This window comes from Xenopus laevis, chromosome 4S (genome assembly GCF_017654675.1).
Source record: "Xenopus laevis strain J_2021 chromosome 4S, Xenopus_laevis_v10.1, whole genome shotgun sequence".
NCBI lineage: Eukaryota > Metazoa > Chordata > Amphibia > Anura > Pipidae > Xenopus > Xenopus laevis.
This window is the reverse complement of record NC_054378.1, coordinates 49,469,388-49,487,704: the sequence shown is the minus strand read 5'-3', so window position 1 is coordinate 49,487,704 and position 18,317 is coordinate 49,469,388. Positions and strand designations below refer to the sequence as shown.

The 18,317-nt window shown below is 40.5% G+C and overlaps 1 protein-coding gene across 2 annotated transcripts; it reads left to right on the top strand.

Annotated features, from left to right (window-relative positions):
* The first annotated feature begins 685 nt into the window (after positions 1-685).
* On the top strand, positions 686-17,951 carry lsm14a.S (LSM14A mRNA processing body assembly factor S homeolog). Of its 2 annotated transcripts, none has more exons than XM_018240443.2 (10): positions 686-965; positions 5,669-5,832; positions 6,852-6,978; positions 8,647-8,766; positions 10,814-10,993; positions 11,073-11,150; positions 11,851-12,030; positions 12,494-12,659; positions 13,154-13,406; positions 16,284-17,951. In XM_018240443.2, the coding sequence occupies exons 1-10, from the start codon at positions 845-847 to the stop codon at positions 16,305-16,307; spliced, it is 1,413 nt and encodes a 470-aa protein (XP_018095932.1). In that variant the 5' UTR covers positions 686-844; the 3' UTR covers positions 16,308-17,951.
* The last annotated feature ends 366 nt before the right edge of the window (positions 17,952-18,317 follow it).

Genomic DNA, 18,317 nt, shown 5'->3' with positions numbered 1-18,317 from the left:
AAAGAGGGACAAAAATGTTTCTGTGCCCATTTTTGTAGCAACACTTCCTAATTACCATGTTCATTTTACAAAATTTGGCAGGTTAAGAAAGGTTGAACATATTTCTGTGTTTTTTTGTTCAGTTATTACAGTGATAACTGTGAATTCGCCTTCATTAATATGTAATGAAGGTGAATTGCCCTTTAAGCTGTGAGGGACCTGTTCTCTTATATTGTTACAATTACTTATTTCCTTATCTAGAAATTGTTACAAAAGTATCTTATAAGCAACTGTGGCTGTTCTGGGCTCTCTGCCAAAAGCCGATTAACTTAGAAACTCTGTTTCTTTTTGTGCCTGTTCAGTGCAGAGAAAATCAGGACTTTTCAGCACAAATGAGGGACAGTCACTCTAAAACGGGACAGTAGGGTCCCACAGTTTACTCACAATTACAGACTACATCTTGCTAACCCGTCCCAAACAAAAACAAGACTGAGAACGTCGACTCTGTTTACAACTTATTTTGTTCCACCCCCCACGTGGGTAGAACGACGCAGTGTAAGGAGATACTAAGCACAGCTATTTTTTTTTACAGCCAAACGAACTTTACAAACACAAACTACAACTATCTTTGTTACTAGACGGAACTTGTTTTTTTTAAACATTGACCAATCCTTGAGAGCCAACTAAATCTTCAAATCCCGCGAGAAATTTACACGGAAAATCCCGGCGTGCTTAGAGGCGGCGTAGAACATGAAGGCGGCAGCGGCCATGTTGGTTTAGGTTCTAAACCAGTGAACGCAGACAGAATAGTATTGGGAAAGGAGGACCCGGGTTTCTCGCAATCCACATCCATCCGGGAGATACCATGAGCGGGGGTACTCCATACATCGGTAGTAAGATCAGCCTGATCTCCAAGGCTGAAATCCGATATGAAGGCATTTTATATACTATCGACACGGAAAACTCTACAGTAGCTCTCGCTAAAGGTAATAAACAGCGTCACGTGAGGATATTGTGGCTAATTGGAGAGAATGGGATTGTATTTTGAGTGCGTCACCGGACAGTCCGTCGTTTCTTGTAGACGCAAGGCCAAGGTTTAACGCTTTGTCGCTATCTATGGCTTGTTCGGTGACGAAGGCCTTGTTGGTCTGACAAAACCATAGAGTTGAAGGCGGCTGTGTGAGGAGTAGGAGGCCTGTGTGTTGACTACAGTTCCGCCGTGTCTCTATTGTCTCAGCACTGTGCAAGCTGTGTGTCCCAGTATATTACAGTGGAAGCTGTAGGGATCTGCTCGTGCTGCTTGAGGCCTGAAATGTTCTTTCTGTTGATGAGAGTTGTCATTGGGTTGCTTACAGTGCCAGCGAGACACGGCTTCTTCCTGACTGTACCATTATGAGCCGGGGGAGACTCACTTCTAATCTAAATGGGCACGTTAAAAGCTGGCAGCCACTTTATGCCAATGTTGCCTTCTGCCTGATTGCATTTCAGTTCTCCAGGGCTGGCTAATAATACACATTCTCCCCTATTTTCCACATTACTTTACAGAACTCCCTGTCCCAGTGGAGCTTACAGTCTAAATGGGCTTATTTATAATGCTGTATAAAAAGATCCTATACCACTCATCGCCAGGCTTCACTGTGTCAAATTCGCATGGCCATAAAATGACGCACTCCATTTATTTTACACTTTTTTTTTTTATTTTGTTGATTTTCGTGTTACACAGGATAATAAAGGTTGCTATACACAGGGCCGGATTTACATAGCGGGCACCCCTAGGCCCCAATGCCGTCACCCCGGTCTCCTCTCCTTCATTCTTACACATGCACAAATTTTTACCATCGGGTCAGGAGCACTGAGGATTGGCGCACCGGAAACTTAAAAAGCTATCCCAGGTATCTCATGAACGACACTAAAGCTTCCAAACCGATGTGGATGTTGTTGGGCAGCATGTCGCCCCCCCCCCCTAAAATCCTGCCGTCCTAGGCCTTGGTGGTCTTTAAATACACAAGGGGGGTTGTGGGAGCACCCGCATTGCTAAGTAAAAATATATATAAGTACAAGGGAAAGTGCTACTGGCATATCCAAATGGGCCAGTGCACATTCCCTGGGCCCCTGTCTAAGTAATTCAGTAGATATGCAAATGCATGTGTGGTCTTTACACAAGTCCGGACCTGGCAATACACGATAAGATCCGCTCGTTTGGCGAGGTTGTCCACCAAAGGCAGGCCAATATTAGGTTAATCCCATTGTTCAGCCCTAGGGCCAAACTATTGGATTACAACAAAGGAAATGGGCACCGACATGTTGCAGGACTGCATCAACTAGCAGAGGTGGTCCTCGATTGCAGCAAAAATCAAACCTGCCCCATCAATATCAGGCCAATTTTTGGCCTGATCTAGATCGGGGAGACCCGTCGGAAGCCCTAAGGGTAAGGCCACACTGGGCATTTGGGGAGATTTGGTCGCCTGGCGACTAATCGCCTCGTCTTTGCGGCGACCAATCTCCCCAGTGTGGGCCTTACCCTAACACGCAGGCAGATATGCTGCAGAATCTAAATCTAATCTTTAATCTGCCAGCGTATGACCACCTTAAAGTAAAACTATACCCCTCAAACAATGTAGGTCTCTATAAAAAGATATTGCATAAAACCGCTCATATGTAAAACACTGCTTCATGTAAATAAACATTTTCATAATATACTTTTTGTAGTAGGTGCCATTGGGTAATCATGAATGGAAAACTGGCATTTTAATCGCCTCGTCTTTTTTTTTTTGAGCGACTATCTCCCCGAACTGCCTCAGCATTTTTCCCCATAGGTTGAAAACGCATCGCCGTGTGTGCATTAGCGCAGGCGACTTTGCATTGTAACCTATAGGGAAAAACGCAGAGGCAGTTTGGTGACAGTCGCTCAAAAGACAAGGTGATAAATCGCCAGGCGACATAATCTCCCCGTGTGGACTAGCCCTTACAGTTAGAGCTTTAGTATTTCTGATACGTTTCTTTAATATTCCACTTAATTTTATATAAACTATCTGTTGCTCAATTATTCTTTTTGGGGGTATAGTTTTCCTTTAAGGGTACAAACAATAGGGAGAGTTTTATCACATGCCATTTAACCCGTATGTATTTGTAAAGTGAGGAATATATGGAGTACTAAGGAAAGGCACACACCGACACCAGGAGATACAAAATCCTTGTAGATAGTACCCAAGATGGAATCAAACGTAAGACCTACAAGAGAGCAGCTGTACCCGCTGCATTCTCTGCAATGCCCTATTTATATCTTCTCTAAAGGTAACCATACGTGGACCAATAAAAGGTGTTAACTTGGTTCTTCCATTTGTAGAAGGGAATTGCACACTCCAAAAATCCTGTTCAAAATGTTTTAATTATTACATTATGTAACAAATGCCCTGTGTTTTCAACCTGTTGTCTTCATCAGGTAAAAGATGCAGAAAAAAATATTACAAAAAGGGCAGGATTTGGTTCTTTTAGATTGGGTTGGCAGTTTATTGGCCTTTGTGTGGGACCCTCTGACTGGCCTGACCAACTGGTATCTTACAGACAATTGGCCATATAATAAGCAGTCGGGTGTAAAAATCCCATCAGGTCTGGGAGCACATTGGCTCGTTGTTGCAGTCCTTGCCCTACATTCCTGTCACTGTGATCTGATCATTTGACCCGAGGTTCAGATGATCAGATCGATATCAAGGTTGGGCATATTGGGGAAACATCTGCTCTTTGGCGACCCTGACCAGTATGGCCATCTTAAAAGCATAGACGTCTATCGACCAAGGCTGATGTAACATACTAACAATAAATAAACTGCAAAAGCAGGCTTGTCCAACTTCTTCTATGCAAAGGTCCACATTGTTAATGTTTAAATGTACTCAAAATACTTTTTGCAAAAAATAAAGTCCATGCAGCCAAATAGAAATCTGTGGATGGGCTCCTGGTTCACCATTTGGACAGCACAGATCTAGAATGTTGTAAGTTTGAATTTGTTTCAGATGGGTCTGTACAGATGTCATGTTTTCTCTGTAATGCCACATATCAATCCACACGTGTACATTTTGGGCTGAAATCTGCACACATGCACGTGGAAGCATTAGTCTGTATTTGCACTGACCGACTAATTCTTTCACCAGTGTGTGACATTAGCTTTACAAGTGTTTCAGCTTGTGACCAATGCTCTCATTCACTGAACACTAACATTTAGTTTATCTTTTTCATTTCAAAGCACTGTTACCTTGGGCTGCATTATACAGGGCTTATAAACGCCTTGTTAATGATATTGGGCTTATTAGATTGTTTGGCCCTAGTTAAGTCGGGCTGAGGACTGCACCAATAAGGTAATCGCCCCAAGGAGATTTTTAAACCCATCCAATCAATATGTGGGCAGATATGTCCATAGACTGATCGGTGAACACGATCTACCTGTGTATGGCCACCTTTAAAGACAGCATTGCAGGAAGCCTGTTTGTTGTACTATTGCAATGACTGGTTGTCTGTCTGTTTTTTTTTTTGTGGCTTGACTGTTACAATGGTGTAAAACTGCCTCAAAAGCGGATTCACAGAGAGGACTGAATACCTCAAAATGCTATTGGTTGCATTGTCTGCAGCAGGATAAACAAACAAACTGTAGAATGGGTGCCTTTCAAATTTGTTTTACATATGTTGTCCTTAAACCAGTGCTATCTCAAAAAAAAAAACAGTAGCTTTAAGGGAAATTATTTAAACTTGAGTAACTTTTGTCATTTTTCTAGGAAACCTCAGACAACGCATTTTCTTCACCAGTGGAAAAATTAATTTTCCACCTGTAATTTGCAGCTCCTATTTGTTTTTTACTACACACATGGGGTGGCATCTGCATGTTTTCACTTATGGAGAAGGATGCCTTTTATTACACAAGGTTCAATCTGTTACACTATTTGTCTCGGTGCAGTAACACTTAGCAACTCATAATATGTTTTAGACAGATGACCAATAAATGCTTAATGCTGATTGGTTACTAGACCTGTAGCAAACATATTACATGACCCTAGAAGACTGTTGATGTATGACTGCTAGTGGCCACCCTTCCAATGCGCACCACTGAGACCTGAGACATTTGTCCAATTCAAAGGGAAACTAAACCCCTTTTGGAAAGTGTAGTTTCTGATAAACTTAGCATTCAGAACGAATTTTCAAAAATTCACAACAAAGTCTGAATCTTATATATTCCACATGTCCTTACATACAAGGGTAAAACATTCTGAGGATGTAGGAACATCAGGGGTCTCCCGTACAATTTGTAAATGCGTAGAATTACCAAAGTATCTGGCCTACAGTGGGCTCAAACTTAAATTATTGCACACAACCCCAAAATCCCCAAAAACTGATGCACATTATTGGAAAGTGATATTCGTGGATTCTAGCCTAATGGTACAGCAGTGCAGTTAATATTTTATGGCCACAACAATGCAAACAATAGCACCACAGAAATGCGATGAACTGCATCATATCCAACAAATGTTATTTCCTTTTTTTATGATGAATCTGTGGTGGTGGTTAAGCCATGTATTCATTACCTCATCAAATGCAGTATGTTTTGTAGTGGACACATGTTATACCTTGTTGTAAACAGCATATTTTTCTCTTAAAACTACAGTATTCAAAATACAATTTCTGTTTTTGTTTTTAATATCAGTTCGATCCTTCGGAACAGAGGACCGGCCGACTGACCGACCCATACCTCCCCGAGATGAAGTATTTGAATATATTATTTTCCGTGGAAGTGATATTAAAGACCTTACTGTCTGTGAGCCACCCAAACCTCAGTGTTCCTTGCCTCAGGACCCTGCCATTGTACAGGTATTTGATTTACACATTTTCAAGATGAACTAAAAGTAACTCATGACTTTCTAAAACTTCAGATACTTTAGATCTGATACTTTGATCTAAAGTAGATATTTGAAGTACTAAACATTTTATGGTTATAAGAGCCCCTTGTTGCCAACGAGTGTATAAAGGGACAAGACCTTATGCCAAGTTTTTCGATCTCATGGACCTTTTTATGTATGGTATATTTCATACAATCCACAAGTTCTCTAGGGTCATGACAATTCATACGACACGTTTATTATAGATGGTGTCACTTGAGCAATTTGTTTACAAAAAATTACAGGTTATTTATGGTACTGATATATTGTAAACTCATACAGTAGAGGAGCTTGTTAGTTAATGTTTTAAAAATGTACCTGTAAATTATAAAGGCATTTGAAAAATGTATAGTACTACAAATGTGAAGAGGTCCAAAAATTAGACCAGGCTGTAATGTTTTGTTTCCTAGATGCAGAAGTCCCACAAATTCATTCTGAATCACACCTTCTGCACTTTATATTTCTTGCTTAAAATTCTTCTGTATCTGATAATCCTCATAAATTAAGTGAAAACCGAATTTAGTTGGCCTTGTAGGCAAAGGGGTTCCTATTCAGTGTTTGGGTGTGGTCTCCAAAAGCAAATGAAGATGGAGCAGGAAAACAAATCCCCTTTTTGTTTATACCCGCACACAGAGATGCCATAAAACTGCATTAATATAGTGCTACTTATGTGCGCTGCTCTGTAGTATAGGTATTATCTGTAAGGCATTAAAAGATTTAGAATATTTTGCATACATTTTAACATGAGGTTATAGGTTATGCATGTGTTTAATTACTAGATTAAACCACAGCTCCAGTTAATCATTCTGAGTTTCACACATTTTGCCTATAACCTTCTGTTTATGCCATTTCTGCAGTGACTGTGATGTTGGCTTTGTGGCATATTTATTTCAAGTATATCGTTTAAAGTGGTGTTATGATAGTGGTTTTGATGCACTATTTTCTTTGCAGTCTTCATTAGGGTCCTCCTCTGCTTCCTCGTTCCAGTCTGTGAGCTCTTATGGGCCATTTGGCAGAATGCCTACATACAGTCAGTTTAGCACAAGTCCTCTTGTGGGGCAGCAGTTTGGTGCTGTTGGTGAGTTTACTTTTGTGTACCTTGATCATATTCTGTCTTGGGTGTGGGCTAAACTGATAGCAAGTGAAAAGGTGGCCAACATGAAGGCCAGTAAGCATTGAATGCTTAAGTGATGTTTTAGATCAGGGATTCCCAACCTTTTTTTACCCATGAGCCGCATTCAAATGTAAAAATAGAGTGGAGCAGAAATACAAGTATATAGAATATGGGCTGTGATTGGCCATTTGGAAGCCCCTATGTGAACTGGCAGATTACAGGAGACGGTTTGGCAGTACATCTGAATTTTATGCAACCTGCCTCCAAGCCAGCAATTCAAAAATAAGCAGCTGCTTTGAGGCCACTGGGAGCAACATCCATGGGGTTGGTAAGCATCATGTTTCTCGTGAGCCACTGATTGGGGATCACTGCCCTAGAACAATAACTAAAGCTGGGGAGACTGTTCTCCTAGTGCAGAATTCTAATAGCGCCTGACCAAATCTTGGACCCCAAAGTCAGGCTTTAAATAGGATGAAGTGGTATGCATTTGCAAAAAAAAAAAACCGAATATGATTGTTAAAGGGATACTGTCATAGGGAAAAAACATTTTTTTTCAAAATGAATCCGTTACTAGTGCTGCTCCAGCAGAATTCTGCACTGAAATCCATTTCTCAAAAGAGCAAACAGATTTTTTTTATATTCAATTTTGAAATCTGACATGGGGCTAGACATATTGTCAATTTCCCAGCTGCCCCAAGTCATGGGACTTGTGCTCTGATAAACTTCAATCACTCTTTACTGCTGTACTGCAAGTTAGAGTGATATCACCCCCCTCCCTTTCTCCCCCAGCAGCCAAACAAAAGAACAATGGGAAGGTAACCAGATAACAGCTCCCTAACACAAGATAACAGCTGCCTGGTAGATCTAAGAACACTCAATATTAAAAACCCATGTCCCACTGAGACACATTCAGTTACATTGAGAAGGAAAAACAGCAGCCTGCCAGAAAGCATTTCTCTCCTAAAGTGCAGGCACAAGTCACATGACTTGGGGCAGCTGGGAAATTCACAATATGTCTAGCCCCATGTCAGATTTCAAAATTGAATATAAAAAATTCTGTTTGCTCTTTTGAGAAATGGATTTCAGTGCAGAATTCTTCTGGAGCAGCACTATTAACTGATTCATTTTGAATTTTTTTTTTCCCATGACAGTATACCTTTACGAAAAATATTTACCATTAATAAAATATATTAAAGTAGGTGCCTACCTGATTAACGGGTTCTGGATATTTTTCTCTAGATACTATGATAGCAAGAATAAGCATAATAGTACATGGGTTAGTTTTTCTGCCAGCATATTTCATCTGTCTTTGGAAAAGCCTGTGCTACTTCCCTTTTGACTTCAATAAAAAGCTGTCACGACAAAGTATTTTCAGTCCAATAACCACCTGTTCCAGCAGTATCAGGCAGTTTGGGAAGATCATGGGAAGCAGTGGTTTCACTTCCGGCTGAAATACGCTTACAGAAAATGTGCCCTTTGTGCTATTTGCATAATAGATGTTCTTGTCATAATTGTAAAATGATAAGTTTTAGAATATTGAATGTTTATGTCTGCTTTAACAAACTATATGTATTGTCTAGATGTATTTAATAGACCCTGTGCGTTAAATTGATATTAACTGTCTTAAAGCAGGTAGTTCTTTGACCTCTTTTGGAGCAGAAACAACAAGCAGCACATCTTTACCCCCAAGCAGTGTTGTTGGATCCACTTTCACGCAGGAGGCAAGAACTTTAAAAACACAGTTATCCCAAGGTTAGTTTTGTTTCTAAGGTTGTCCGTGATTCTGGTAGCTCTGTTTTTGTTTATGGCCTGCCCTCTGTCATGATCATATACAGGTTTCATAGTGTGTCGTCATTTAAAGGGCCCCTATCGCATAAATATTGTTGACAAACCTGTCCGCATGCCAGAAGGCAAAGAGAAAAGTATATCTTCAAGAACCTCCCCCTGACGACCATGTTTGAGCATAATAAGCAAGTGCTGGTGGGGCATAGAAATAGTGTCCCTTAACTTGAGTGCAGCCTGCACATCTGGTATGGGTAGCCATTTGGTACAGGTGTGATTTAATATAATTTGCTGTCACTTAAAGGAAAACTACACCCCAAACAGTATTGGTCTATATATTGCATAAAACGGCTTATATGTAAAACCCTGCATAAAGAGGTTGTTCAGCTTCCAAACACTCTTTTCAGTTGTTATTTTCAGATTATTCACGTAGTCATTTGCTTTCCAACTTTTATTTTTTACCGTTTCCCCAAAATTTAGGGTTAATGTTCATGTCTCTAGTGTTTCAATCTGGCAGCTCCATAATGCAGGAACATTCTGAACCGTTTCAATTTGCTACATTTAGTTGATTCAATTAATTGATATATTTCTCAGCAGTATCTGTGGAATATTAGCAACTATTGTATCAGTTTAAACAGGTGCCTTTAATGAAACTCGGATTCTGCTCAGCAGGGACATAGATTAAAAAAAAATGTATCAACTAAATGTATCCATTTAGAACAGTTAAGAGTTGGTGACCCCCCCCAGCTGCTTTAAAAGGGGAAATTAAACTTTACACTTAGATATTATTATATTATCTAATAATATATATTAGAAAAAAACAGTCACAAATGATCTGAAACCAACTGAAATGAAAGTGTTTGAAGTTGAACAACCCCTTTAATGTGTATATATATATATATATATATATACCATTTCCATAATATACTTGTATTTCAGTATGTACCATTGGCTAAGCCTAAATAGAAAATAGCCATTTTAAGAAATAAGGGCTGCCTCCTGGGATTCTACAATTCACAGTGCACACAAACCAGGGCACACATGCATGCTAGGTCACATGAGCCAATTAACTGACAAAGTTTTGTCTTACTCCCGCACTTCTTTCTGTTATAGTTGTAACTGCTGCTTAAATATTCATTTTGGAGATATTGTTTTCCTTAAAAAAAACACTGTATATGGATCCAGGTTGTTAGTCTTTTGGAGCTTTCGACAATCCCAAGTACTTGCTGTGTTTTTATGATTCAGTATTTGAATAATGTAGTGGAACGGTCTACCCATCCTGAAAGTCATAGGGCAATATTTTTATAAACTTTACTTAACACTTTCTTCCTTAAGACTGTCTGAAAATGTTACTGACTTAAATTGCTTAAAGGAATAGTAACACCAGAAAATTAAATTGTTGTATAATGATAAAACTGGTGTGTATGCTTCAGAAACACTGTTATTGTTTACAAAAACCTGCCCTGCACATCACTATTACAGAGCTCATCTGTTGATTATCCCATGCCCTGACTCTTTTTTTCAGCTTGAATGGCTGCCCTCTTGGCTACACAGCAGCTTGTTTATAGAAACTATAGTAGAACACACCAGCTGAGTGCAGCACAATCCGTGCATTATATTTTTCATTCCTTCAATACACTTTAATTTTTTGGTGTTGCTGTTCCTTTAATGCTACTGGCACATAAGGAGATTTGTTGCCCACTTGTTTAAGGGGTCCACGAGTCTCAATAAACACTATTGTACTTTTTGTGAGTGCTTCTTTGAATGATAATTCAATGTATTTGTTTAATATATTCTGTACAGAAAGACACTGCAGACGTAGGTATATTTCCGCAGAAATGTTTAACTTTTTTGGAAAGCTTTCTTACCTTGGGTTGACTTGGGTAGCAAATCAAATCTTTGAATCAGTCATAAGTTCTTGTATACTGTAACACATTTTTCTAAGATTAATTTAAGATATAAGAATAATGGTTAACATATACTTAAAGCATGCAAAATATTTATCTGCACCTTACAGGTCGATCAAGTTCCCCATTAGATTCCTTAAGAAAGAGCCCAACCATTGAACAAGCTGTGCAGACTGCATCAGCCCCTCACCCCCCATCCTCCGCTGCTGTAGGCAGAAGAAGCCCCGTTCTGTCTAGACCCTTACCATCCTCAAGCCAAAAAACTGCTGAGAGTCCCGAACAAAGGAAAGGTAACTAAACTTCTGTATCAATGTTAAAAGAATTCCAATGGCCAGTACTACTTTATATATTGAGTTTGTTGTTCTAAAGGTGAACTACACAAAATCCAGAGGCCAGACACGGAGCAAAAAAACGATTACAAAAATGACCTGAGCAGGAGACAACCAGGTATATTATATAAATAAAATGTTAACATTTTATATTATCATTTCATTTTAGAAATCCCTTCCCTTGTGTGTGTGTGTGTATGAGACTAAGGCTGATATGGAGTAGATGCTTCAAATGTATATAGGTTGATGTGTTTGCTCCTTTTAGTTACACAAACTATCATAATATGAATGGTCACCTGTTAATTGTAGTATGTTAATTTTCCTTTGTCACATTCCCCAAAGCATGATGCAGCACAAGGTACCCTGTTTAATTTTCCCTTGCCAGCCCTGTTTGTTTTATCTAGCATGCTCAGGAGCTTATGGACCAGAGGCTATTTCTGCTCCAGGATTAACCTGCACACCGGGTGTTGTCCTGGAAGCCTGAAGTAGAGTCTGCTGCTTAATAGGATTTTCTTTTTTTTATGGCTTCTGGAGTGCTGTGTGTGAGTGTACACAGAGAATTTTGTCTTATTGCTGTAGCCACAGTGCAACTGTTCTTCAGTTTGTATATAGTATTTGTATCACGTGTGTTCTTTGTCATGTAAATCCCTCTCCAGTGTTATCATTTAAATGAGGGAAGGGAATAGATGTTTAATCTTCTATAACGTTGCATGAGCCATTCAATTGATCATGCAGACTTCCTATTCTTCTGTTTTGTAATGTAATGGCAATTTTCATAAACATTTTACACTTTACGCTTTTTTTTTTTTTTTTAACAGTTTTAAGTGCTGCTCAGCCTAGGAGAGGTCGAGGGGGAAATCGAGGTGGTCGTGGAAGATTTGGAGTTAGAAGAGATGGACCTATGAAATTTGAAAAAGATTTCGACTTTGAAAGTGCTAATGCACAGTTTAACAAAGAGGACATTGACAGAGAATTTCATAATAAACTGAAATTAAAAGGTAACTTTAACCACCTTGGAAAGGGCAATGGGAGCACAGGCATTTATATGTAAATGTCAAATATTCCACTGTGGTCTGGTACTCCCATTAATATCCCAATCATTTTCATCATTAGTGTTGCACAATAATATAGTACTTGTGCATATGTCGGTCAGTGTGCCTTATGTCTTGGGCCGGGCGGCAGTTAGGCTGGGGGGAGGAGATGGGGGGGGTCTTCGTGGGGTGGGGGTAGGGGTTTTTTTTGCTAAAGGGTTGAATTCTCTAAAGAACTGGACTTGCTGAGTTATCATTGAAGACTCTTCACTACTTTTCCACACTAGTCCGTTGAACTGAAGAAGCTGCTCAGATGATTAGTGAAATGTCTTCAAGATATTGATATAGATAGTGTTGTTCTGGTCTTTGTGTTTATTTATTCTTTTCCCTGCTTGAGAACAAAAAAACATTTTTTTTTTTTTTTCTTCAGATGATAAACCTGAGAAGCCATTAAACGGAGAGGATAAAACCGATTCTGGAGTTGACACGCAGAACAGTGAAGGCCATGCAGAGGAGGAGGATGTATTGGCTGCTGGAGTTTGCTACTATGATAAAACCAAATCTTTCTTTGATAGCATCTCCTGTGATGATAATAGGTATGTTTTAAAGCCTTTTTTGGCCATTTTGAAATCTCTGGTCTACAAAAAATGGTAAAATATAGCACCCCAGCATTTTATACATCTACAACATTAACACATCTCCAGCAGTGCCTCAAGACGGTGATGATGGTCAGACAACTCTTGTGCTTTCCATCAAAATTAGCTAATGGTGTCCAGTCCACCATTTATACCGACCCTTTCTTTCAGTGTTGACTATATTTGAAAAACATTTGAGACAGACACTTGCCAAAGTCTATTTAACGTTCTGTAGTGCAGGGGGGCTGGGGGGGGTTGCGTCCTGATGCTTTTAATTACTGGTCAAGGTGACTTTTTCCATATGTGCCAGTATTATTTGTATTTTCTTTTATTTGCATATTATGGTCTGTATTCCATTTGGGATTTGCTCAAATCTTGTGGATTCAGCCAAATGCTAAAATTTAAATAGCTTTGTGGGTTTTTAGTTAATTCGCTAAATGTTGTCATCCCTATAGGGATAGAAGACAGACGTGGGCAGAAGAAAGAAGAATGAATGCTGAAACATTTGGCCTCCCTCTCCGTTCAAACAGAGGTCGTGGTGGTTACAGAGGGAGAGGTGGGGGTATGGGCTTCCGTGGAGGGAGAGGCCGTGGCGGAGAGAGGAGAGGTGCACCAGGAGGTGTTGGTGGCTTTGGACCTTCTCGGGGTTACCGTGGTGGTTCCAGAGGAGGCAGAGGTGGTAGAGAATTTGCAGAATATGAATACAGAGTAAGTTTGTTTTTTTCTTTTTGCCTTTTTATTTCAGCAGCATGCACATATTTGTTTGTTTTAAAGATTTCATTTAAAGGGGATTTATTATATGTTGAGTGGTGTTGTAGGACCTTAACCGTTCCTAAGCCAGGCAGCTTTTGCTCATTGCATTAAAGGACCAGTAACATCAAAAAAAAATGTTTAAAAATTCGTTAGTGCACAACGAAAAATAAACACCAAGACAAATAAAACCTTTAAAAAGCAAAGCCTTTATTAAAGGACCAGTAACATCAAAATTTTTTAAAAAAAAATTCTTTACAATGCAACGAAAAAAAACACCAAGACAAATTAAAATTTCAAAGCCTTTATTAAGAAATAACTTACTGAAACTCCACTTCCTGTCCTCTTCAGAAACGGCGATATGGCGACCATCCATAGTGCAGTGCTGGATTTGTCCTCCCTGGATAGCTCCCATAGTCTGACAGCAGGAAGATGGTGCTGGAATGCGGCCCGGCTGGATGAAGAGCTGAAGTTCCCTCACAAAATGGTCTCTACCTCCCCGGCCCCTGGGTGCTTCACATGCAGTTGTCGTTGGCAGTGACCGGGAGCTGAAGACGGAGGTGAAAGGAGGAGTGGTGATAAACCGGAGGAGGAGGAGGGGAGCCGGCTTCTCTCCAGAGCGGGACTTCCGAGCAGCGGCTGGATGCAGATCCGTGCATGACAACGGGCGAGTGCTGCTGCGTGTGAAAAAAGCGTGCGGCTGTCGGTGTGCGCTCGCGTTTGCGCCTCACATAGACACCGGTCCGACACCAGCCGCACGCTCTCAGCAGCAGCAAAGAAATGATCCTCCGTCAAGAGCAGCATCGTACACATTCCAACGGCTCTGGCTCCTTCCCGACTCCCCCGCTCAGCCACAAAGCAGAGACACAGCCCCAGCAGCGAATCCTCCTCACTGTACGCCGCCAAAGTTACATCCCTCGCTCCCACGGAAACTCACGACGGCTCCTCAGTAAACCGACGAGCGCTCAGAGAGATAAAAAAACTTCAGCTCCCGGTCACTGCCAACGACAACTGCATGTGAAGCACCCAGGGGCCGGGGAGGTAGAGACCATTTTGTGAGGGAACTTCAGCTCTTCATCCAGCCGGGCCGCATTCCAGCACCATCTTCCTGCTGTCAGACTATGGGAGCTAGCCAGGGAGGACAAATCCAGCACTGCACTATGGATGGTCGCCATATCGCCGTTTCTGAAGAGGACAGGAAGTGGAGTTTCGGTAAGTTATTTCTTAATAAAGGCTTTGAAATTTGAAATTTTAATTTGTCTTGGTGTTTTTTTTCGTTGTATTGTAACGAATTTTTTAAAAAAAATTTTTGATGTTACTGGTCCTTTAAGAATAACTAACAGAAAATCCACTTCCTGTCCTCTTCAGAAACGACGAAAAGGCGACCATCCACATTGCAGCAATCGATTTCTCCTTCCTGGCTATTCACTGACAGGCATCCAGCAGCAGCTGTGTCTCTCCTTCCCCGTGGATCGGCTTCCCTCCTTCGCTCTCCTCACCTTCCTCTCTGTCTTCCCTCCTCCCCTACTCAGAGATAGAGATGAGGCAAAGACAGCAGCAGCAGCCGCGGGGCACAGAGTGGGTAGCACTGTGTATTTGATTGTCTGCTTCTTTTGCCCCCTGCAGACCATGGCCGGGCTCTGGGGGTGCAGGCTGCTCCCATTACTGTATAAACCATGCGCCGCTGACCTGGAGCGTTCTGCCCGGGCTGTTCCTGTAGCCGCTGCCGGCGACAAATGGGATTCAGCGTTAGAGTTAGAGGTAGTAATGTAGGAGCCGGTGTGAGCGGAGGCAGGGGACGGAGCTCTATACACATACTGGTAAGTCTTTGCCGATATTGCTCCCATCCCAGCAGCTCCACGTATCTTTTCCTCACAGGAACGAGCAGGCAACTTAGCTCAGTCTGGGGACTTTGGCAGCCTGTTTTGTATTTCTCTCTGCGGGGAACCTCAATGCGACTAATTGTCCTAGAAGCCCAGGTCTGCAGGGGGCAAAAGAAGCAGACAATCAAATACACAGTGCTAGGATTGTTTGCTGTTCTCCCGTGCTCTTCCATTGTATGAAGCGAATGGATGGATTGGATTTCACACACAGACAAGTGCTCCGTCCCCTGCCTCCGCTCACACCGACTCCTAAATCACTACCCACTCTGTGCCCCGCGGCTGCTGCTGCTGTCTTTGCCTCATCTCTGAGTAGGGGAGGAGGGAAGACAGAGAGGAAGGTGAGGAGATCGAAGGAGGGAAGCCGATCCACGCGGAAGGAGAGACACAGCTGCTACTGGATGCCTGTCCGTGAATAGCCAGGAAGGAGAAAGCAGTGTGGATGGTCGCCTTTTCGCAGTTTCTGAAGAGGACAGGAAGTGGATTTTCTGTTAGTTATTTCTTAATAAAGGCTTTGCTTTTTAAAAGTTTTATTTGTCTTGGTGTTTATTTTTCGTTGTGCACTAACGAGTTTTTAAACATTTTTTTTTGATGTTACTGGTCCTTTAAGCAGTAAAATAAGTCTTAAGTGTGCTTTAGTAATATTGAAGATGGCATAAAATTACATTACTCGGTTATTTGCCTGTTCAGAGTACAGAAAATATTTGGTTGCTTTGGACAAGTAACCTAGAATGAGGGTGCAGTATATGACTACACAAAAATCACGTCCTTTCTTTAACTTGTCCTTCAACATTTGTCTGTCTCTCTCTCTCAATGTCCCCAGTAGTATGCAGTAGAATTGGGTCACCAGTTGTACCTTATACCAATTATGGATGCAAATGTGATTGTCAGGCTTGGTCGTGTTACTGATTGTATTGATCATTTCCTTATTATTTTTTTTTTATGCTTCTTTCAGAAAGACAACAAAGTAGCAGCCTAGTAAAGGATGAAGGAGTGTCCAAGTGGATTTTATAATCATTTGCGGTCCATTGAACTTGTTTTCAGTCTTGTGAAGAACGAAATTTATCTTGCTGTATATTGTCACCAGCACTGGGGGGGGGTTTATGCCAAAAAAGTGTTTTAGGGTCCTTCTGTTTATTGGCTACTTCTGCACAATGGATCCCTGTAACACTAAAGGGTGTAGAATGGGCTTTGCTCAGTCTGTATCTATTTTCTTTTTTCATTTTTGAAAAAAAAAAAAAAATCTTTAAAAAAAAAAAAAAAGTTGAGCATTATCTATATTTCAGATAGAAGTCATTTTCTGAAATAGAAAACTGAAAAAGTTGTTTTGGTATGTATAGCTGAACAAAATACAAGAGAAGCAGTACTTTGCAATGTGGTTTTTTTTTTTTTCCTACCAACACTGAGGATTTCCCCAACTATATTCAATTGCTGCAAGATCTATTCAGAAAGCTGTCCGTACTGTGCGATATATGATCCAAAAATGGCTTTATGCTACATGCAGCTGTCCAACGAGCAACCAAATGTTGCACTGGTTTGGCTTTTTTTTAAATTTTAAAGCAGCAATAGGTGTTGGGTGAGGATGGTAACATGAGCAGCACTGTAGCTACATACTAGAGTTTCTTAGGTAAAGGACATTTTTTTTTATAGTTGTACAATTCCATTATATTCCCACTGCCAAAGAAACATGGAGAGCTTTTTATAGCTGTAAAAATAAATCTTAGAAGTCAGCACATCTAATGGGTTTGCAAAGTGATAACACTCAATTTGATTGTCACTTTTTGCATCACATATATAATGAGCAAGTATTGTTTAAAAGGTATATAAACACTATCTGAGCTGCCAAGTAGATGGATATATACACATGCACCCATTTTTTTTTTTTTTTTTGGTCAGGGCATACCTGATTTCATTAAAATAAAGGGGACCAACAATAGTCTGACTTCAGACTTCCCCAGCTCCATTTTAGGCTGCTGGTCATTTAATCCCTTACCTTGTTCTATGGCACTTAGTCATTATTATTTTCATTGTGATTATCTTGAAAAGCAGATGGTCTTCTAGATACTGTAATATGGAGAAGGTGGGGTTAAATAACCACTGGCCGACTAAGGAAGAATGGTGTAATGGTCCATTTTTAAATCAGACAATCTATAATGGTTCCTCCCATCTGTAGTATTGTGTATATTTATTATTGGCTGTTCAGATTGTGTTGTGCACTCTTTTTCAGCAGAATGAATTTGTCAAAAGGGGGGGGGAGATGCACGTTAAAATTGACTTTAGTCTCTATAAACAGAAACTTAAAAATGACGAAAATGAAAAATGTAATTAGCTTCAGCCTGCTGAAATAAAAAACTTTCTAAATACAATCAATTAAAAATTCTGTACCGTTTCTGAAATAATCAGGTTTTTCTTCTTGGGATGCACCGAATTCACTATTTTGGATTCAGCAGAATCCTTCAAGAAAGATTCCGTTGAATGCTGAACTGAATCCTAATTTGCATATGCAAATTAGGCGTGGGAAGAGGAAAACATTTTTTACTTGTTTGGAGACAAAAAGCCGTGTGATTTTCCTCCCCGGCCCTTAATTTGCATATGCAAATTCGGATTCCGTTCAGACGCACAGAAGGATTCGCCTGAATCCTGCTGAAAAAGACTGAATCCCAAACTGAATCCTGCATTCAGTGTATCCCTTCATCTTATTATCTTCACTGTCCCTCTCTCAGCATCTGTTTTTCTTTATTCTGTCTTCATGCAGCAGTTGGGTGTCAGATAGTCATTGACAATTAGATCCAATATATCTTATAGGGGGACTTCCTTTCCTAGCGTATTAGAGCGCATTCAAATAAATGATTCCTGTACAGACAAAATCTAACAAAATAACTGTCTTGCACAAATTCTGCATGTAGAGAGACAGGATTTCTGGTGATTTTAATAGAGTGAGCTCTAATACATCTAGGCAAAAGGAGCCTAACTGTAATTGATTATCTGA